General features: G+C 38.0%; 1 protein-coding gene across 5 annotated transcripts in view; it reads left to right on the top strand.

The window, feature by feature from the left end:
- Positions 1–23,885, top strand: part of Elavl4 (ELAV like RNA binding protein 4) — an 84,688-nt gene that overhangs the window by 16,303 nt on the left and 44,500 nt on the right. For 3 of the 5 annotated variants that reach the window (XM_076862782.1, XM_076862781.1, XM_076862785.1), the window contains one exon: positions 22,114–22,354. In XM_076862782.1, the coding sequence (XP_076718897.1) occupies positions 22,114–22,354 (241 nt within the window). Of the gene's footprint in view, positions 1–22,113; positions 22,355–23,885 lie in introns of those variants that run through there. The other 2 variants (XM_076862784.1, XM_076862786.1) reach the window with 1 other exon arrangement.

Here is a 23,885-nt window from a genome sequence, read left to right as displayed (position 1 = left end):
AGAGCTCAAGAATTCAAATTGTAAACCTCAAGTTCCATTCAGCCAAAGAGAACATTTTCCATCTTAGTATGAAAAGAGAATCCTATGGCAGAGACATTTGGAGAATGATAAATGAAGAGTAGGCTTCCTTAGAATTAGAAAAACAACAACAATAATAACAATTGCTGCTATTGTTATATTTACTAAGCAACGCATTAGACATATACCTCAAGCAAGTCACATTACTTTTCTGAGCCTCAATTTACACACTTGAAAAATGTTTCATACTGCACAAGGTTGTGAGGATTAAATAGATCCATTTGATAAATACTTATGAATTGGGTGGTCTCTGAGGATTTAGTAGTAAGGGACACATAGTCCTCTACCCTCAGGGAAATGTTTGATAAGAGTGCTGTGAGATGTGGGATTTAGACTCCCACCACCTGCAAAGGCCAAGAGAGAGAGAATGGAGCACCCCATAGCCTTCCTTGGAGTATGTCTATTATTGTCATGTATGTGTCTCACTTGTATCATCAGAGTTTTATGTTTATTTAGGCAAGAGTGCTGTGACAGTCTTCTTTTTATTTCTTCCTACCCCTGGGTCCTAGCCTTGTCTATTGGCACATTGCTACCTTATACCATAGTTACTTGATGAATCCAGCCCAATTCAGCAAATATTTACAAAGTTGTTCAGGGTACTGTGCTGGAGAAAGGAGGGAAACATTTGCTGAACAGAGTTGAATTTTCAATGACTTTAGAGCACAAAAGGAGAACAGTATCATGAGGTAGTGATAAACTATACTAATGCTAAAAATGCCTGTGATTCTATTCAGGAAGAAAATAGGACCCTAAAGAAAATTCAGCAATGGGACTAAAAAAATAAGAGGTTCTTTCTTTCTCAGTGCTGTTTTGTTGGTATATCATAGGGAAACAGTATATTTGCTAGAGGAACCCAATACAGACGAGGTCTCAGAAATGACTTCTTAAGGGCTCGGGTTGTGGCTCAGTGGTAGAGCACTTGCCTAGCATGTGTGAGGCACTGGGTTCAATTCTCAGCACCGCATGTAAATAAATAAATAAATAAATAGTCCATTGACAACGAAAGAAAGAAAGAAAGGACTTCTTAATTAGTGTGTGGCTCAAGACCAAGTCTAGCTGCCTTCCCAAGGCCCAGGAGAACATCTGTGGCCTGGCCCCTGCTCTGCTTTTCCAGCCTCCTGTCCTGCTGCTCCCTGCTTTCTGTTCATGCTCCACTGTAGAACTATACCATGCTGTTCCATCTGCTGTGTGCAGAGAGACTCACTGGTTTCCAACATCCTTCATCTCACCTCATCTGGTTTCATAAGACAAACAGGTTTCCATCTCATCCAGTAAGGCTTTCCTAACTCTGGGTTAGAACCACTTCTACCAATGTCCTTCCATCATTGGCTTTCCTATCGCATAATCATCTGCAGATTTGTCTCATTTCACCAGAACTTCAACAATCAGGACTTGATTTGTATCTGTGCCTGGCACCTAGTTCATGCTTAGTTATCAAGTGTTACCCAAATGATGTAGTTGAATGTCAGTTAGGTTTTTCATAATGAGTTTTTATCAGAAATACACTATGAGTATCCTGCTCTAGTCTATGAGTGGGCTCTTGGATGAAAAGCCCCCTTTTGTTATGAAGACTAATTTTGAAACTGCTGTTGCTCAGCAGCCACAGTAGTGCAAGTTTGAGCTGAAGATCTTGAGAATGTCTATTTACATGAAACTTTTCCTAATCACCATGACTCACCTGTAATTCCTCAGTAATTCTTCCTTCTAGACTCCTTTATGTCACTTACTCTCTGTACCACACAGTTAACGGTGATACATCACAATAATATCGACCTTTGTATTGTGTGTGTGTCAGACTTTTCAAAAAGAATTTAGATTATCTCATTAAATTTCACAACTACTCTGGAAGCAAGTATTTTTGTCCCCACTTTGAAGAGCACCACGTACGTAACTTAAGTAAGTTGTGTAAGGTCACCTGGCTAGGAAATGTCAGACTTGAATTCAAAGCCTAGTTTGTTTGATTCCCAAACCCATGTTCTCTGCCCTGTTTTGAATTACTCATCCCTTCAAAGGTAAGGACTAATGACTAGTGGTTATTAATAAGGACTTTTGATCTGGACTGCCTAAGTTCAAATCCTGTTTATCAGGATTACCAGCTGAGGCCTTGGAAAAATCACTTCTACTCCCTGTGCCTCAATTTCTTTGTCTATATGCTAGGGTTGTTGTGAGGACTTAGTGGGCCAATGTATGTTAAATACTTAAAACAGTACTTGGCCTGGTATGATGGCCCATAAGAGTGTTCTGTTCATTAAAATATCAGCTTTGGAGCCTAAGATAGGATTATTATTTCCTTTCCACACTTATTGTGGTGTGGTCTTGGCAAAGTCACTAATTCACCCAAGCCTCAGTTTCCTGGTCTAAATCCGAGTTACTCTGCCCATAATTCCTGTTTATTCTAGAGAAAGAGGCAGGAGGATCTCACGTTCAAGGCCAGCCTCTGCAACATGGAAGGACTCTGTCTCAAAATAAAAAATATGTAGCTCTATGGTACAGTGCCCCTGGGTCCAATCCCCAGTACCATAAAAGAAAATATTTTAAAAAGAAAACAATACTTGGAATATATACTGATAAAGATTATCATTATTATTATCATACAATATTAATTTGTGTCCCATTTTCAAATATTTGCTTAGTGCCGGCTCTGCCAGACACTGTCCTAGGTGCTAGAGATAACAGCACTGACTAGATAAGTCCCTGCAATTGTGGAGCTTTTGTTTTAGTCAGGGAAGACAGACAACAGAGTAAGTAAAGCAGTAGATACTAGTAAATGTTACCCACCATGTGAAAACCTATGTGAAATTTTATAATTTTACATAATAAAATGCTATTTTAAAAAATAAGAAATAATGGCTTACAGAGTGACACTGGTACGTACTTGTTTTTGAACACAGTGAGGCCACAAGAGCTCATGCAGTGTCTTGCTTCTGTTTGATAAGCTGGAGTAGTCAGTGTCCTGTTCTGAAAGGTATAGCTTTATATGTCCAACTGCCAACTTGTGGCGTGGCAGGCCTGCCAACCTGAACTGGCTATAAGGTGCTCATCCCTAGAATGTAGCAGACAATTGAACAACTGTGTTGAGATGTCTGAGCCTCAAGAAATTCCATCGTAGAGAACTCATAAATAGGCCAGGCTCCCAGTAATGAGGAAAAGGCTCTTTCCTATTTTCCTGTATTTGGCTGTAAACTGGGTTAAATGTCCCAAGAAAATCAGAAGGAGGATTTGACCAGTCATCCTGCTGAAGACAGGATATCTCATCAGGTAAGCCTATATGATTCCTGATGGCTCCAGTGTGGGAACCTGAAACTTGAAGGTGTAATAGTCATTGATATTAGCATAGGATTCCACATCTCTATGGAGTATTCTAATAATTAAGAGTATCAGCTTTGGAGGCTAAGAAATTGGATTTTTTTGTTTTATTTTATTCCTTTCATTTAATTTTTATTCCTTCTCCCACTTATTTTGGTGTGGTCTTGGCAGTCACTAACTGGTCCCAGACTCGATTTTCTTGTCTTAATGGGGCTTAATAATACCTTCCTCATAGACTTGCTTAGATGATTTATTAAACAGTTTATGTAAAGAGCCTGAGTTCACGTTCTGGTACACAGAAAGCAGTTAATAAAGGAGGAATTTAAAAACTAGTTCAGTCCACCTACAGTGGGCATTTTAGATATTGGTCATTTATTTCAGGGCTCACAGGGAGAGAAGATTTAGACTGAAATATGAAACCTACTTCCCATTCCACAGCTTTCAAAAAGGAGAGCAGATAATCTCAAAACTGAGGATATACGATCTCAGAAAGGATTTTGTAGATGCCAAAGGAAAATAAGATTGGATTTGCTCCAAATCAGTGTGATAGAGACTGAGACAGCCAGTCCCTATCACAAAGCTGTGTTGTCTCCATCCCGCTGGGGTCACCAGCCCTGAGAGGCCTGAGGATCTCTGAAGAAAAGCACATGATAAAAAGGCTTTGGAGTCTGAAATCTTGTAAGGGCTTGGAGTTCAATTCTTTCTTGTAATAAGTGAGAATATTTGCTTTTGAATGTGGGGTGAGAGGAAAGGATGATTTGATTATTTTCATAGGTCAAAGATATTCAGGGAAGGACTCCTTACTAACTGGAATTGTAAATAAAGCTACTTTATGCTCCAGAGTGAGCAACTGGAAAGCATTAGTTTTAGATTACAGACATAAACTTTTATATATTTTTATTTCCTCTTGCCATTGTGTATACTATTCCTTAAAATTAGATTAAATTTTTGAGAGAAAAGTGCAGTTTATTCTTGTCCCAAATCTCCTTTGTTTCAATTAGCAATGTGTAGACTTAAAACTAGTTGGAAAAAAAAAAACTCTTCATCAAACACATGTAAGAAAGGAATAATTTTCCAAGCATTTGGCAACATACTTTTTGTGCAGAACTCTGAATAAAGCCCTAAATATTTTCTTCCTCTTGTGGCTGGTAAGGTCTCAGTATTGTGATTCGCCCAGAATTTATTTGACCCCATTGGCCACTAGTTCACATTTGTTTTGATCTTGATGTGTTAGTCTAAAATAAATAGAGCAGGAAGAGTAGAGAAAAGGCTTAAGAAAGGGACTTTAAAATATAGAACCATGTGTTCCTTAGCATGCTCAGGAGCCTGGGTGGGCTGGGAAAAAGGAAGTCTCTTCCTATGTCCCTGTTCTGTCCCTATAAAGTCTCCTAGCATCCTGCACATCCTGCACATCTTATCTCTGATCCATTCAGTGGGTACTGGTTGAATTCTTTTGGTGTACTGCTTGCTAGGAACAAGAAGTCAATCAAAATTCAGGCCCTCCGCCCAATCAGACCAGAAGGTATAAAGTGGTGAGTACCAGGATAGAGGAGGAAGAAGAGGTTCCTGAGGCTGGGGGGTTTAGTGAGACAGTCTCCAGGGAATTTTGCAAAATTTCAGGGTTAGTTAGATGGTGGTAAGAGAAACATGTCAGTGAGCACATATGCAAAAACATGGAAGAGGTATTGCAGAAGGTGTTCAAATTATAGTACTTGCCTCATGGCATTTTGAAACTTTTGTCTACTAACATCCCAAGACTGAATTACTAGAGGGGAGGGATCAAGTGTCATGGTACTCAGTTATCTAATAATAATAACATGCTCAGTTTTTGCCACATTCTTATGAATCCTATCAACATTACCTTATCGACATGTGTCACCTTGCATTTCAGAAAACCTGAGACAGAGTAGTTAAGTAACTTGTTCATAGCTACACAGGAATTTGTTCATGGGCAGTCAGTTTCTGGTACCTGTGTTCTTAGCTATTGCTGTTCAACAGATTTAATAAATGTTTGGATGAATTTAACTGAATGGATATAGAATAATTATATGATAATTTATTCATTTATTTAAAAGAAGTAACATGCCAGGCAATCCCAGGTCTAAGAGTTGTTTCAGTGAAATCTAAGTGTCCCCACAGGCTTTGGCTTTGACTTTGGCCTTGGCTTGTGTGACTTGCAGAAACTCTCACAAGTGGAAATGTTCTGTGGGGCTCTTAACCTCGAGAGCGTCCTGCAGACAACAACCAGATTTGACCCAAAGTGAAAATGAACTGAGTTTAGGTCTAAAACCAAGGACAGCAGAAGTGGAAGGAGTATGGAAATGAAGAATCAGATGCTCTAAATGCAGCTTTACCCACAAGGTGGGGGGGCCCTTCCTTATAAATGCAGTCTTTGGGAACAGCTTAAATGTAGTTGAGGGTGGGCTGGGGATGTGGCTCAAGTGGTAGCGCACTTGCCTGGCATGCGTGCGGCCCGGGTTCGAGCCTCAGCACCACATACAAAGATGTTGTGTCCGCCAAATACTAAAAAATAAATATTAAAATTCTCTCTCTCTCTCCCAATCTCTCACTCTCTCTCACTCTTTCTAAAAAAAAAAAAAAAAAAAAAAGTAGTTGAGGGAAATAATAATAAGGGCAACATAGCTTTAAAAGGATGAAGTGCTCTTATTTTTAAACTGATCTTGAGAAGGAGAGGTAAAAGCAGAGAAGTTAGGGAACAACAGGGATAGCAGATTTGGCTATGGGGAACAGGCGAGGGCCAAGAGAGTCATCTATTCATTCATTTGTGTTACCATCAAACCAGGAGTTCTGCACTAGCTGTGTACTGGCACTGCACTGGTCTCTAGGATTGTGAATGAATCAAACACAACCTCTGTCCTCAAGGAGCTCACAGTCCAGTTACAAAGGAAGACAGGAAGCTAGAGGGTTTTGAAGCTGTGAGGTGAATGTCCCTAACAGAAATAGGTACAAGGGATAGAAGTGGGAGCCTTGGGGGGGGCGGGCGGTGGAGAAGACCATGTTAGGCCTGGTGGCAGAGTGGCAAAGGGGAGAGCATACTGTGTTCTGGTTTGTCATTGCCAGTGCCAGAAGGTGTGGCCTGGGATGTGCTTTCCAGTGCTTGTCTTAGTTCAAGGAGGAAGATGGATATCAGTAACAGGAAACGTCACTTCAAATCCCACCACGAGAACAGGGGCTCATAACTGTACCTTCTGTTTGCTCTTTAAGGAATGACCTCACCCAGCTCTCAGGGTCTTCATGAAGATTAATGGGGTGATAAGTGTGAACATGTTTCCCAAATCCCCAGAATCAAGGTGGTGATTTAATGAATTCTTATTTTGTAAGCAAGTGGTTGTAAGGGCTTTGTAAGGGTTGGTCTCATTTCTTCTAGGGGGAATAACACTTGCTGTGTTATATCTGCACTTCCCACCACACCTTTCTGACCTTGCCTTGAGGATCCTCTTGCCATGCATTCTGTCTGTGTAGCCACTTCTCAGGACCCACAGAAAGGGAAGAACAATCCAGGTGGAGGGTAAAACAGGAACAACCCTGCTCTTCCACCCTGAGCAGGTTCTCATAAAAAGCCAGAAGCGCCCTCTGCTCTCAGCATACAGAGTGCACTGTGGCAGTGTTAGGAAATTTCCCATGAAAACATGAGCATTTTCCTTGCAGGAAATCAGAAACTGTAATGACTGTGATAATTTACCTGTGAAGTGTCTGACTTTACCCATTCACCTTGGAGGATTTTTTTGAAAGGGCAAAAGATAATAGAAATCATGTTTGTAAGTATGAGGGAGTGGTACTTTCATTATTCATTTTTTAAGGAGTTCACTTAGCCCCTCCCCCTTATATCTATATATCTGTACATCTTCCTATCTGGCATTATTGTGAGAACTTATTAGTGAATGTTTGTGAAGCTTTGTGAAGATGAAGGAAATAGCTACTGGCATGGGTGATAAGTAGTAATATTTTAAAGTCTTCTATTTCAGAAATTAAATTCCAAGGATAAATCTTACCAGCTCTTAGATTAGTCATCTTTGCCACCTACAGTACATTTTCTTGAGCAGGTATTTTCATGTTATAATTTGGATAAAGAGAATTAACATGTATTGAGTATTTACTGTGTGCCAAACTCTGGACCAGATGCCTTAAATTTTTTTTTAATTGTAGGTAGACACAATACCCTTATTTTATTTTATTTTTTAATGTGGTGCTTAGGATCAAACCCAGTACCTCACTTGTGAAAGGCAAGCACTCTGCCACTAAGCCCCAGCCCCAGCCCCAGCCCCAAATTTGTTGTTTTAAGTCTTCACAAGGCAAATAGAGTTAAACCTTTCACAAGGCAAATAGAGTTAAACCTTTCAAATTATACTTCAGAAAGTCTTAAATTGATAAAACCAAGGTCAAAGCTAGAGCTGGTTTTTAAACCAGGTCAGATCAACTCCAAACCTTGTGCTCACTCCATTTTACCACATAGGATTGTGAATTAAGATCTTTCCTACAACATCCATTTATTTGGCAGTATTTCTTGACTAATAGCAGATACAGTGGCTGGATGGTTTTAATCAGATTTGATGATTTACTTTTTCTAAGACTACTAGATTTCATTTATGTTGCTTGAACTTTTCCTCAGAGGTTTAGGAAAGGGTGCAGAATTCTGTTTTTCAGTCTTAGGTTCAAGTTGCATTTCCAGCTGAGTGACAGTGAACACTGTCTGGAGCTGCATTTTTCCATCATGCGTAGAGTGACTGCACTCTACATTTTTAAGTGGGGGGAAGTAATAAAGCCCACTTTGAAAAGTTATGTGAGATTTAAGTGAATTAATATACATAAAGACACGTTACCATTTATTATGTATGTGCTCACTGTGGGTAGCAAAGGACAGAGTTAATGGTAATTGCTTGCCAAAACATTTTCCCATGTAACCCAAAAAGCACTTTTTAATCAGCATTACAACAGGGTCTCCATGTATTAAGCATTTGCCAGGTTCCAGGCAGGGATTTTGCTAGGCACTTTGTACATACTCCTCCATGACTATATTTATGACATTATATATTAATTACTCATTTACTTATTTATTGACTTCCGTGCCGACAGTAAAACTTTCTTTCTCCTTTGTATTCCTAGCATTTAACATGATGGTTTCTGGACCATCGAAGGGACTCATTTATGTCATGGAACCTAGTTTGGTTTTTGTTCCTTTGTACTACTTTTCTTTTTTTAAGAGCTAACTTGGTTGTGGGGAGGGACTATTCAAATGGAGCATGGTAATATCATGTTTATTGATCATGTTTATGGTTCATACCTCTATTTAAAATATGCCTGTAACTAAAGAAATTTGAGGTTGCTTTAGCTTAAGAACAGATGATTCTGTATGTTTGTTAGTCTTTTGCATTTTTAAAAAGCAGATTTCTGGGGTAAAAAGAATGTATCAAAAGTTGGAAGAGTTTATCAAATTTACTTTGTTTTTTTTTTTTTTTAAACTGGGACTTAATATTTTATTTTTCTTATTTTTTAGTTTTCATCTATGTACAACAAGTGAAATGCATTTATTAGTTACCAAATAAAATAAGATTTTCTTTAAAAATAAACATGCTTAATGCTGAAAAGGGATTCCATTTGAAGGAAAATGTGAAATGGTAAGAGTAAGTAGTTTACAGGATTGAGCAGCAAAGGCATCAAGTCCTGGGATTTTCTTTTAAGTGAAACTTCTTATTACTGATTAAATTTCCTTATTCATTACTATTCTGTTCAGATTTGCTGTATGTGTGTGTGTGTGTGTGTGTGTGTGTGTGAGAGAGAGAGAGAGAGAGAGAGAGAGAGAGAGAGAGAGAGAGATTCTCTCATTGTATGTGACCATGAATTTATCTGTTTCTTCTAGGCTATCCAATTTTTAGTGTATAATTGTTCAAAGTAGTCTCTTATCATCCTTTGTATCTCCAATATCAGTTGTAATGTCTCTTCTTTCATTTCTGATTTTGAGTTTTCTCCTATTTTTGTAATTAGTCTAACTAAAGGTTTGTTTTATCTTTTCAAAAAAAAAAAACTCTTAGTTTCTTTTAAAGAAATACTTTTTTTAAAAAAACTAATACTATTTTTCTCAAACTCTTGCAAAAAAATTGAAAAAGGAATACTTTTAAGTATTTTACAAGGCCAACATTTCCCCAATACCAAAGCCAAACAAGGAAACTACAAGAAATAAAGTTAAAGGCCAATATCACTGATGAATATAGATATAAAAATCTTCAAGAAAGCTCTAACAAATCCAGTTCTACAGTACATTAAAAGGAGCATTCCAGGATAAAGTAGACTCTATCCCTGCATTGAAAAAAGTTTCAACAGACACAAATCTATGAATTTGATATGCCATCTTAACAAAATGACATGATCATCTTACTAGATACAGAAAAAGCATTTGACAAAACTTAACATCCTTTCATGATAAAAACTTCCAACAAAGTAGGTATAGTAGGAAATTACTTCAACACATTAAAGTCCATTTACGAAAAACTCAGATAACATTATACTTAATGGTTCAAAGTTGAAAACTTTGTCTAATATTGTGAGCAAGACAAGAATATCTACCCTTACCACTTCTATTCAGCATAGCTCTGGAATTCCTAGCCACAGCAATTTAGGCAAGAAAAAGAAATAGAAGGCATCCAAATTGGAATCAAATTTACTTTGTACTTGTGATTTTGAAGGAAAAGGTACAAAGAAATAAAAGGTTTTCAGTGAGCTAGTTTTACATATATGTATCATACCCAGAATATTCTTAGAAACATAGTAAATTAGCCCTAAAAGGGTCTCATCTGAGAATTACATATTATGCAGTTTGAATTATATCACAAAGGTAATATTTTTGAAACTTTGCATGCTTTTAAAAGTCTGCTTATTTCTAAATTTTAAAAATGACAGTTTGACTTTTGCCTAATTAGTAGGTTTCAAAAACATATTTTGAAACAAGCCAAAGATTGTGAAGACAAAAATATTAACTTATTTATTCTCTCTTATAATCTAAAATTCTATTTTTATAAGAAAAATCATAAAATATATACAATAGATTTTAAAAAACAGAACAATGAGGAAATTGAGACAAAGGGAAATTAAAAAATAAAAAAAATCAGGTAAACTCAGAGGTAAGATTCGGGATAGTAGAGGATAGGAAAGGTAGCAGAATACAACAGTCACTAGTATGGCAATATGTAAAAACATGGATATATAATCAATGTGATTCTGCAATCTGTATATGGGGTAAAAATGGGAGTTCATAATCCACTTGTATCAAATGTATGAAATATGATATGTCAAGAGCTTTGTGATGTTTTGAACAACCAATTAAAAAAAAGAGATAATCAAAAAAAAATAAAGCAAAAGTTTGCAGTGAGGTCCTATGCTCTTTACACACAGGATGCTGGACCTATTTTCTTAACTGTTAAAAAGAGGGACCCAAGGAATTAGCTGGTTTTGGTGTCCACGAAACAAAAGCAAATCTATCACACAGAGAATATTAGTGGTTCATTGCCACAATAAAGAATTTGCCTCAGAGCAGACAGAAATATTCTGATACTTATGGCTTTTTTTTTTTTGCCTCCCTACTTTTTCCTTCTTGTTCATGAGATTTTTAATAAATAATGTATTAGGAGGATCTCCTTATGTAGGAGGGAGAGAGCAAGGCTTAAAAAGCATGGTGTGGAATGCTGCTTGACAGTGTCATACATTCACAAGATGTCCTTGAAGATGGAGCACAGAACAGAGATCAGGGAAATTTTGGCAGCTGCGGTTGGGAAAATAAATGGCTGTTGTGTGATTGGGCAGATCCTGAAAGCAGGCTCCTGCTCAAACCATGTAATTAAGAAAAGTGGGAGCCTTTGTCCAAGTGCAGAATGTTCATAATATCAGAGTTTGTCAGCAGGAGCTTTTAGAACGGATCAGTACTTTTCACTCCCTGATCCAGGGAATGGTTTTCTTATAAATCATCTTCTCTCCTTGCTGTCCTCTGAAGGTTGCTGCCAGGCGATAAGGCAGACTTAAGATTGTAACCTTGCTAATTCACAGTGATTTAGGTGAAGGGGAGACTGAATCAGAGACTGTTTCAAGAAATGCAATTTTTATTCATTTGGGTTCCCATGTGTCCTCTAATGTAGGAACAAACAGACTGTGGCCAAGGAGAGATCCTGCAGGATGGCTCTGGGGAGGAAAAAGAATCATTTTTAATACTGTGACTCCAAACTGGTTTGAAGGACTTGACATTTTCTTTCTTATTTTAAAAATAACTTCCTTTCTGATTGTAAAATTGCCATATTCTTACTATAAAAACAAGACTAAATTGCAAAATAATGATTAAGACAAGTATAACAATCACCTTTAATCCTACCATTGATTGTTAGCATTTTTTATTTTTCCCTCCTACTCTATGTGTTTATATAATTGAGATAATCAATCTTTTATTTCTTTTTCCACATTGATCATACACATTTTCTTAGGTTATGAAAACCCATTATAAACATAATTTTAACAATTGTAGAATACCATACCATAAAAATATGGTACTTTATTTAAATGTCAGCCATCTTCCTTGACAGTCACTTAGGTTACTTCTGGTGGGTTTTTTTCCCTCTTCTTGATATTATTTGTACTTTTGATCTACATGATTTTGGAAGTGTTTCCAAGTTTCAGAATGGATCATTGGGTCTAAGAATAGGAATCTAAAATGCAGAACTGTTTTGCCAATTTATATTTCTACTGATAATGATGAGAAAGACCATTTCATTGCACTTAAAGCTTGACAGTTGCAAATCTTGAACTTCTCATTTCTATGTAAACATGTTGCCCATGAATAATTCAAAGACTCATTTCTCCCAGTTGAGATCTGAATTCTCACCAACACAGATTTGGCAGAGTTCACTTTTACTCCTGCTCATTCTACCTTCCCAGAGAATGTTCAGGGAAATGGTGTCCAACTAAGCTTTCAGGGGCAGTTGGAAGGATAAAGTTCTCCTATCAAGTCAGAAAGTCCTTTTTCCAAAAGTTTCTCTATTATTAAAAAAAGAAAGAAATGAAATGAAGAAAGAAAAGCAATGAATGGGGAAACTAACAATAAAACTTCAAGTGTAATAAAATAATTTTCAAATTTAAAATTATCTTACCAGAATGATGTTCAGCATCTTTTCATTAATGAACATGTAGAGAGACTATAAAGCTGTGCGAATCGTCCATGAATACAATAGACCATGGCCACTGTACACACATTCAGGTACTGAGAGCTGTTTGATTTCATTCAGTATCTTTAGCTTCAGAATGCCCCAAAATAACCTCTCTCTTCTGACTTGCACAATTGGAAGAGGGGTTGGCATTATACAATTCTTTTTGAAAAAGAGAAGGTTGTTCGACACAGATTTTTCTAGGCATTCTGTACTCCTCTTAATTCTCCTCCTTTTCCTGCCCCAGCTGTGTTAAGAAAACAACTATTTAATTTCAAAATAAAATATATTTCTATGTAGATTTCTGAAATTTTTAATTTGAGTGTACATATATTTCTATGTAGATTTCTAAAATTTTTAATTTGAGCAAATTTAGAAACGTGTTTGCTTTTAATGACTAAATCTCAATGAGTTTGCTCATACTCTGAGCCACTAGCCAGGCATTTTATAAATATGCAATACTTAAGTTTACATGAACTGTGCCATTGGCTATTGCTTATGCATTTAATCAAAAGATAAATCCGACTTAATCAGTCTGTGGACAGTTTTTCAAATGATTCATTAAATACTCTTTGTATGGAAGATGAAGATAACACATTTACTATCACAACTGGTCCCCATCCCAACAGGTACCCATAGTTTATCATTAGGCATTTTAGTTATTTTATCCACATTAAACATTCAGAGTTCTGAGGGGCTTAGGTGGTAGGATGGAAAGGAATATTGTTTTTCAACTGATTTTTTTTTAATTAGCCTGAGCTTTCCCAGCAAATTATATTAACATGAAAATATTTGCCTTTTTCAAATATGAAAAAGCATATTGAAAGTTTGATAGTATTTACTGGCCATTTTGGAACGGAGGACTGAATTGTGGGGGATAAAGGAACATTCCCTCTTTTTTATAATCAAGTGGATGGTCAAGCTGTCCCTCAGCTCTGGAGAGTTTGCCATAAAAGTCAGTTAAAACTAAACACCCAGGAGTCTTACCAGGATTGCACCAGGGTGGACACACCCGGGGAATCATTTTAGGCTCAAAGCAAAGCTCTAAAGAAAAAACTATAGGGCATAAAGGAGGTCAGTATTTATTTAGGAGAGGAAGTGTGCGTGATGTGTCTGGGGAAGAAGATTAAAAACTTGGATTTCTGTGATTTTGAGAATAATGCCTGAGAGAAATTAAATTTTGATTATGCTTTTCATATCCACGCTGGCCCTGCTATTTTAAGTATTAATGTCTCTTGTTCTCTCCAGCGACTGCTGATTTTTTAAAAGCCCTGACTACCTCCACTGAGAATACTTTTGGCATGCCTGGTGTTCCTCTCACTGAAGAAGATGCCATTTCAAAGGAGGGATGCCTCAAGCTTCCCTCTTTGTTACAAACAGGCATTTGTTTAGTACAGAGGCATTTAGACCAAGATCAGCCCTGTCAGCTCAGTATCAGAACAGCACAGGATTAGCCTGAGTATGTTCAATGCATGTGCTTTGGGCAAGGAAGGGAGTCATTAGAGGAACTCTGGAGGGGATTGCTTAAAATAAAGGGTTGTTTACAGTTGATTTTAAATAATTGTTTGTTTACCTGTTTTCCTCTGCCATCCTTCCAGTTTGAACTTCCTGTACTGGGCACAGACCAAATTATTTTTGTTTCTCCAATTCCTAGAACAATGCTCTGGCCTATAATAGCATCCAATAAGCTTGTGTTGAATTGAATTCACTTGTTTTAAGGATATACTGAGAATTTATTACCACTGAACTTCCTAGAGTAAATAGGTCTTTCAGGTTATTTGTGCATGTGCCCAAAGGTATTATTAAGCTGTCACAGTGTTTTCCCCAGTTGAAATTAAATTTTTTTTCTAGAGTTTTCTAGTTACCTTCCAGCAGAATCTATAGAAACTTGGTATGAATGGTTTGGGGGGCTTGGAGTGTGGTCTGCAGCCAGTGGTCTGTGTGAGTAATCACCTCTGAGTTCCCTTTTCCGAGAGTGATCAGATCACGGATCTGGCCCCTCCTCTTGGGCCCCATGAATAACATGTGTCTTTCACAGTTGAATCATAACCAGGAACGTTGTATTTAGAAAACAATATTAATCTAAAGGGAATGGAGCCAATTAAAGCCTCTTGACAAAAGGAGAGGGAAGGAAGGAATTTTATGAGCTTATAGAGGAAACTTCAAAGAAATATGAAATTGGGGGGCTGTACAGACATTTTTAGTATCTTTCAAGGAGCAAGAAGTGAGGAATTATTCCTAAAAATAATGTCTGTATTCAGAAACACAGAGTCTGCTGTGTAATTTTCTAACTTTGGGGATTTGTTGTTCAGGCTTTTGAAAGGCGGGCAAAACGCAGTAGTCAGGACTGCTCCACCAGAGTCTAACATACTGCATGTCAGGATTTTATAAGGGTTAAGTGGGAAATGCCTACAAAGAGAATTAGGACTTTTATTTTTGTTCTCATGAATAATTTAAATCTATTTCTTTAATGGCTCGATTCAGTGACTGCCCTTGGTAAACATTATTCTTCATGCTCTTGGGAGCACTTGTTCTATTACATAAGGGTTAGCCTTTATGTATAAATTTTCAAAAGTCCTTCCAACATGGTAAAAGAAAACACCTTTAAATATTCGTTAAAATATTTAATAAGACACATGTGTGTATCTCAGATATACACACCTGAGATGTGTTCACACTAGGTGCATTCCTTCAGCATCTTTCTTAGTTTCTGGGACTGCTGACATTTAAAGGGGTTTGAAAACAGAAGGGAAGAGTATTTGGAAAGGAAACACTATTTTCCTGTGACCTTCTATGGTTCTTTTCTCTTGATCCCTTTGCATAAATTGAGCAGTGAGACCCAGAGTGGAAAACTGGAAGTTGAAGAGTGCTGAGAGCCTTGTGTGGGTGCACAGAGGCCCTGCAATGGGCTCTTGAATGACCAATGACAATAGCGAGTTCTGCATCAGGGTAGACTCCTGTAATGCAGAGTTGTAGCCCTTTAGTTGCCCCACAAAGTAAATCCTGAATGTGTATACTAGGTTAAAATACAGAAATACAAAACAACAGTTTGTTGTCAGACTACCATTTTTTATGACAATATTGGGACAAGGATACAATATGGCATGACTGGCAGGATTGATGAGAGGACTATAGCATCACTCGGAGTTCTCTGAGGCCTTGAACAATGACTGTTCTCCATTGTGAGAAGGAGCACCAGTCATGCAACTGTAGCCTGATTTCTCCTAAATGTGAGCAAATTAAAACTTTATGAATAGTGGAGGATGGAGGGAGGTGTAAGCAATTCACAAGCTGTTGGAAGAAATATTAAAAGGGCTTTAAGCACATTTTTAGTACTTTAGTCCTTAAGTACACTTCTAGAATTTTAGAGTAGTCTTGCTTAATACATTTCAAGGACTTCCCTGGCCACAGGATGTGCTTTCTCCTCTGACATTTGGACTCTTCATCAACAAATATTTGTTTGTTTAATGAGTGAATGAATGCTAAGAGCAAGATATTATATGAACAGATTTGGGAAGGAAGAAAAGGTTTTGTCCTTTGATTACATTGCTACTCTTAGCTTTTTCTTCTAACTTCTAACCTAATTTCTTAGGTTTTGAGTTTTTTATTTTTTATCTTTTTCACTGTTCTCTTCTAATAATATTAACATCAGTCATCACTAATATCTGTGGAGGGATTACCAAGCCAGGAATAGTGCTGATTGTTCCATGCACATCGTCTTCCTCAGTCTTCGTGACAATTTAGCGAGGACAGGTACCATTTTTATACCAGTAAGACCAAAGGCTGCCCTAAACCCCCAGCTTCTACTTTCTCTCTCCTGATGCATCATTAAAATGGGGCTGAGATGAGAGTGTAGTGTGGGACTCTATGTGATATCAGCATGCTTAACTAATAGGTCTCACCCCCCGCCTTGGTGTGGGCAGTGGGGTGGACAGTGGGTAAGTGGAAGAGATTGGGTAAAATGGGCCGCCTCATCGCTGCCCCCCAAATGGAGAATTATACCCTCATTCAAATGACCATGTCTTCATTGTCACAAGAGTACACAAGTGAAGTGATCTGCACACCTAGGTTCCACTCTTTTTCTGCCTCTTACTAGCAGTGTGACCTTGGGCAAGTCTTTTACTCTCTTCAGGTCTTCAGTTTCCTCATTAAAAATTATGGGGTTGGCCTCTGTGACCCCCAATGTCCTTTGATATCTCTTGTGTATCCTCACTGTAAACTCAGCGAGGGCCCATTCTTTGCCTTTATCTCTGTATCCCCAGGACCCTACCTAGAGCAGTGCCTGGCATGCTGGGGCTCTGTCTCTGTTCATCTCACATACACAGATCTAGCTATAATGAAAATAAACCCTTTTTTATGTGCATATGACCTGGTATGTCCTGGTAGTAGAGTTATAGTTACCTTGAGAGGATATAAGGACACCCAGATTGTGGCAAGGGAGGTGCCATCAAGGTTGGTTTCTCCCCACCGACCAACTCCCAGTACTGTGAGAAAGAGGCTGGCATAGCCTCTGCTCCTTACCTCCCCTCTGCAGAGATAAAGGACCCTGGTGATGATCCCACAGCTGCATGTCTGAGGCCTTCCTGCTTGCTTTTGTTGTATATTTTGCAGAGAAGAGTGGTGGGAGGGGTGAGGTTAATGCGTTGAGTGTGAGTAATTAGTCATTCAAACCGTCGACATTTACAATGACAGGATTTGAGTGCCTACGTTATTGTGCACTGCTCTAATAGTTTATCCCTGAAATTTTCTGCCTGTATAATGTTTCTTAAAATATATCACAGGAACATAAAAGATTTAATGTAGTGCTTTGTACAACCATTAGAGTTTGAAGTCAACTGAACCTCCTCAATGCTCTTGCCTGGATGCTTACTATAATTTTTTGTTCTTAATTGCCATTTAGAAAAGGGAAGGGGAAGGCAAGTCAGGGGTTTGGAACCTGGTCAGCTGAAAAATTGGCTGCAAGACCCACACCAAAAGTTTCATTAAAGTACATATGCATTCTTGGGTACCTGATATATTTGTTTGTAATGAAAATTGTGCTGTTAGAATGTCAAAGGCATTAGCCTGAAGAAGCAAGTGTTCTGATTTTGCCAAACCAACCTCTGTTTGGATGATGTGCTTCCCACGAATATGCATTTTCTCTACTTCTGGTCTGAAACAGACCAAATAGAGAACACAGGTGTCCTCTCTTTAAGATCTCTCATAACCTTAAAATGCTCCGGTTTTATATTCAGTATCTTTACATCTTAGCAACTTCTCCTATTTTCCAGGTAATGTTTTAAAATCCTCTTGATTTATTCATATGTCAGATTTGATGTGGCATTTTTACATTTTTTTTTTTTTTAGTATCCTGGTATCCTGGGATGCACCATTAAGACCAGTGACAGGGATCTTATTACATAAGATATATTAAGACATTTGCAAATGTTTTTCAGCTTTCAGACTATATATTTTTATTGAGAAAATTCTGTGTGAATGTATGTTCATTAATCCTTCCTAGATACACAAAAGTATAACTACCTAGTGTGTGTGCAGAGCAGAGAGAGCTCCATCTCCATCACATAAGAATGACATGACCTAATTTATGAATATGGTCGCTTGAGGTAGCTCAGTGGCAAACATTGCATCTTATGGGCACCACTGGTTGTCTAATCTACAAATAGGGCTCAAAAAAAAAAAAAACAAATAGGGCTCAACTTTGGGAGTCAACATAAATTTAAAAATCTACATAAGATGTAAGGAGATACAGAAGGCTGTTAGTGGAACTGAAATTACTTTACCTGAAGCCTTGATACTTCCTAAGCCTTTTGGGAGCAGGTATACCTGTAAGATGGTCATATGGACACATGCTGGCTTTCACCACATTTGTGAAGTGAATGTCCATCAGACACAAGTTGAACCTGTCAGGTGACTTGAACATTTTTGATCTAACAGAGTCTCAGCAAGCTTAAGGGTGGTGCACATTCTTCTATATTCTCCATCATTAGCACCAAAAAAATCTGCATCACTTTGGTGCAGGATATTTTCTAGGTGTCTGTAGGGAGCTCTGAGAGGGGTAACATGAGAAAGATAGTGAGCAAGAAAGCAGCTCTGTGGATTGTAGGACTGGTTTGGGGGTCTTGGGAGGAACCAGTGGCATTAAATAAAAATACAGTAGTTGGGTTGCTCTGAGGGTCTGCCCACCAGGCCTACTGAGATGGATAAACTCCAATTTTCCAGTTCCTTACTGAGTTGGCTGTTCTTCCTGTATTTGTTGCCTGGACACCTAACTCAGTGAAGCAGTGAGACGACATAGCAAATGGAGGTGCTCTGCAGGCCCAGGAGGCCAGACAGCTTGGCTATGCAGAGCTGGCCCAGGAGGCCTGACAGTGTGGCTATGGAGAAACTGCCTCCCAGCCAGGAGCTCTGCTGATGCTCTACAACATCTTATCCATTAATGATGCCTGCTAACCCCTGCTGGGTCCAGCTCCCCAGTTTTTTTCCTGGACCCTTGCCATGTGGGCAGAGCTGCTGAATAGGCTTTGCTGAGCACAGTTTCTATCTTTTTTTTTTTTTTTTTTTTTTTTTTTTTGTGTGTGTGTGTGTGTGGTTTTTTTGTTTTTTGAGTTTTTTGTTTTTGTTTGTTTGTTTGTTTGTTTTGTACTAGGGATTGAACCCAGGGGAAATTTACCACTGAGCTACATCCCCAGCCTGATTTGAATTTTTATTTTGAGACATGGTCTTAGTAAGTTGCTTAGGATCTTGCTAGGTTACTAAAGCTGGCCTCAAACTTGAGATCCTCCTTCCTCAGCCTCCAGAGTTGCTGGGATTATAGGCATATGCCACCACACCTGGCTGGTTTCAATCATTTCTGAGGAGAGCTTGGTTTAAGATTCTTCTCAGAAGCTTTTTGCTTTCTCCTTGCTGTCTGGACCAGCCTTCTGGAATCCTACAGTTGACCTGAAGCCAAGAAGAAAGTTCTGGTGATGTGAGAAGTGGAGCCACTTAAATTACTTGCATGATGGTAAAGAACCTAAGACGCTACTCACCGTCCTCAGTCTGCTTTATTACCCTAGCTCTTCTCAAGACTTCATGTTTTTCTTTTGGTTTCATTTCCCATTTGTGACCATCAAAAGACGAAACAGTATCACTGGGGCATAATGAGGAATAATAGTGATGATGTCTCTAGGTACTTTTTATTGTAGATACTTCTTATATATGAGCTTTCATCCTAAAGAAAACCAATCCTGCATGGGAGGTTTTATTCTAGTTTTCCAGAAGAGAAATCTGAGGCTCAAAGTCACAGCTAATAAGTGATAGAACTAGAATTTTAAGGCAACTGTTGTCTTGGCTCCAAAACTAGTTTCTTCCTCCCCCCACTATACCACTCTTCTTCAGATGAGAAAACAAGTAAAAACAAAATAAGTTTAAAAAAAAAAAACAGTCTGTGAACATTGATGAGGATGTGGAGGATCTGGAACTTTCAATCTTTACCGGTGGGAATATAAATTGGTACATCCACTTTGAAAAACTATTGGCAGTATCTACTGAAACTGAATATACATATACCTTATAACCCCCAAAAACAGAATCCTAGGAATATACCAAACAGATACATGTGCAAATACCTAACCAAAGACTGTACATAATGCTCCTAGCAGCAACAACTCTGACAGTTGAAAACTAGAAACAATCTAGTTCATCAAGAGATAAATTAAATGTGACATTTTCCTACAATTAAATTTTCTATAGTATAGGGAAAGAAAAACATAGTGCTACACAGACAATATACACGACACTTCAGATAGGTGAAAAGACTACACGTGGTATGATTCTATGCAAACATTCAAAACTAGGCAAACGGGATCTATGGATTAAAAGTCAGAATGGTGGTTACTTTGAGGAGGGTGATGTAAATGACAGAAGGGGACAGGAGGATTTCATGGTACTAGTCACAATCTATGCTACAATGTGAAAGTTGGTACCCAGTTATCAGTTGTGTTTACTTTGTAAGCATTCTTTGCATTTGTAGCCTTGAGGTTTGTACACTTTACTTCATGTATGTGATATTCAACAAAAATGCTTACCCCCCCCAAAAAAAATATTCTCTGAACAGTGGAAGGGTAATAGTAATAAGATTTACTCTATATCTAGCCCTCTATATTTAGCTTTTTCAGATATCTGTTACACCTTGATTCCCTAATACCACACAGCTAGTGAGTGGCAGGGCATGATTCCATTGCCTAAGAGTTAAGAAGTGATTTCAGAGGAGACAGAAGCCATATGATAGATAAACAGGGGACAGTGATAAAATAGAATGGAAAGGTGGGACCAAGAAGACCAGGAAGTCTGGATGCAGGGGCCCAGATTTTACTCCACTTTCTTGAAATGACAATGTCACTGGATGTCTTTGGACTTAATCCCAGACATGAAAATACTGAGCTAGATTTTATTCCCTAAAGTGTCTTTTGGCTCTGCAGTTTTGTGATTTTCCATTTTTGTCACCCCATACAGGGCATCTCCATGGCCTTGCTCCCTCAGTTTAAACCCATTTTCCATCTAAAAGCATCATCATTCAGCATTGTTCCTGATTGCCTTTATTCTGTGAGCTGGGGTCATTGTACCTCTATTCATGCCTATTGTCCTGCCACCCAGCCATGCACCTGTCTGTGTCCTGGAGACTACAAGCTCCTTGAGGACAGGAACTCTTACTAATTTTTTCCACTAGTATGTTGCCTGAGACAGTTCATACACCCAAGGAAATCTTTTTTCAATTAAGTATTTAAATCCAAAGAAAGTCCTTCCCCGCCCCTGCCAAGTAATGTGCAAGAGGACAGTCTTGGGCTACACTGGACCTAAGGTGGAGACCTGGAAAAAACTTTTTGTTTTTTGTTTTATTAGAGGTCTGGGAGAAACAGCAGCCGAATGGCTAGGTTTAAAAAAAAAAAAAAAAAAAAAATCATTAGATGATTTTGCAGCTCCCTGGCATGTACTTGTAAAATCACAAGTTTGATCAGTGTTTAAGCATCAGTGGAAATCTCAACCCTTCCCATATGGAACGGCCCCGCTTAATTCAATGTCATTTTACTTTATGAGATAGTTAATAAACAGGTACTGTATTTGATCTACACTCGTAGCCCTCTATATTTAGCTTTTTCAGCTTTAATGGAACTATAATTTTAATCATGATTATTACTTTACATTTTAATTATAATTTGGTGTGGCTTAAGTATACATTTCTGAGAGTGATTGTGTAATGAAAACAGGAATTAGCTTTTCATTAACAAAATAATGGGAGAGTTCCCACTGCATTCTAGTCTGTGTTCAAAATCTAAGGGCTGGCCTAAAAATAGCAAGGGGAGTTTAACATTTTGGTTAAAAACATGCTTCTAAAGTGGCTGTGTTCACAACCCAGTCTTTCTTGCTCCATCTTGCTTCCATCTTGTTCTCTTCCTTTTCAAAAAATAAAATAAAATAAAATTTTAAAAGGACTTTGATTGTGTCTTTCAGATTTCAAAAGGTTTCTTTTATTATTATTACTTTTGTTTAGATAATTAGCACCATGGAGCCTCAGGTGTCAAATGGCCCGACATCCAATACAAGCAATGGACCCTCCAGCAACAACAGAAACTGTCCTTCTCCCATGCAGACAGGGGCAGCCACAGATGACAGCAAAACTAACCTCATCGTCAACTACTTACCCCAGAATATGACCCAAGAGGAATTCAGGAGTCTCTTTGGGAGCATTGGTGAAATAGAATCCTGCAAACTCGTGAGAGACAAAATTACAGGTATGTTCTTCCATATTCTAGACTTGGGACTTGCAGCTACGTTATGTCACTGAATATGGGGAACTTAGCAGAAATGCACGTGTGTGATTGTGCATCTGAGTGACTGCAAAATGTATCCTGCATGCAAGGATGGCACCTATACACAGTCCTAGACCCACAGCACTGTACATGTGTGTACAACACATAAAACCATACTATGGATTGGTAGGACTAGGAAACCCATGAAGATCTTAGAGCTTATTCAACTTTATATGAAGTTATCCTTTCGTTTTATCCTCTTTTATTCTTAATCAGCCACCACTTCTCTCTGTTCTTTAGCTCCCACTTCTGCCCTCTGCTCTCCTATATTCCATAGTAGTTTTTATTCACTTCTTCTCCTCCCAAGCATTAGATTGTGTGTGTCCAATGTTCTTCCATGTGTTGAGACAAGTGTTTTAAAGGGTGCCACGGTGGACTATGGAAGAGTTACACAACTGCTCATTGTCCCTGAGGAGAATAGGCTCTAAGGATAGCAGATTATTCTGTAACTATTCTGAAGTAGGAGGGAGATGATTAAAAAGGACCTGCATTTGAGGTATTTCATTGTATGCATTTGTTTGTTTTGAGGATATTCTGAAAAGTCAGAATTTTTTTTATCTGAAAGTGAAACAGTACCCTATAGAATTTTGATATTTGAGATTTTTATGTTATTATTTTTCCTAATTAATAACTATTCTTTGAGGACCTAATGTTTGCTAGACAATGGTACTATAATTCTTTGGGGAAATTTTTCCCTGTAATCTTGTTGGAAATGAAAACATTTTCCTAGAAAACCACACAGTGATGGCAGTGAAGCTGCTGCTTTCTGGTGCTCTACTCCTGAAATCATTCACATCAACTTCATGTGCTTGTCAGTTGTGAGTATTGGCTTTTGTTTCCCTTTCTTTGGACAGTTTAATTGACAAGCAGCTGACGTAAATTAAAAGGAAGCTCTTTGATTAAAATAGGGAGATAGGACATCTTGATTTTAAATCAAAGTCTATAATATATATGTGTACCAATAAATATAAATTCGCCCATTCTCATAATTCACATATAACTTCCCCCCTTATAAATTATTTTGCAAAATCATCAAAATTTTGTAAGGTGCTACTTTCTACAATGTAAGTCACATAACCTTCCAAACACACTTTCCTCACCTATAAAATTCAAAAATAATGCTTATCTTAGAGGGAGTGTTGTAAAGATGAAATGTGAGACTGGCTTAAGCACCTCATCCAACACTTATTGTGTAGGGAGTTTTCCTGAAAATGGAGGATGTTGCTATTATGGATATAGCGAGTAGGCTTTGAGGAGAGTGACCAGGACAGGTCTCCAAATAGGGCCAGGCTTTAATGATCTTATCCCAGAGCACATCTATCCTTTAACAGAATTGCCTACACTTTCAGAAAGCCAGAAAGCGCATGTTTAGATTCCTGAATAATCTTTATATAATAGGATGATAATTCAAACCAAATTAAAACCAGTTAACCATATGATTCTTCCTCCCACT

The sequence above is a fragment of the Callospermophilus lateralis genome, chromosome 7 (assembly GCF_048772815.1).
Source record: "Callospermophilus lateralis isolate mCalLat2 chromosome 7, mCalLat2.hap1, whole genome shotgun sequence".
Taxonomy (NCBI): domain Eukaryota; kingdom Metazoa; phylum Chordata; class Mammalia; order Rodentia; family Sciuridae; genus Callospermophilus; species Callospermophilus lateralis.
This window is presented reverse-complemented; position numbering and strand designations above follow the sequence as displayed.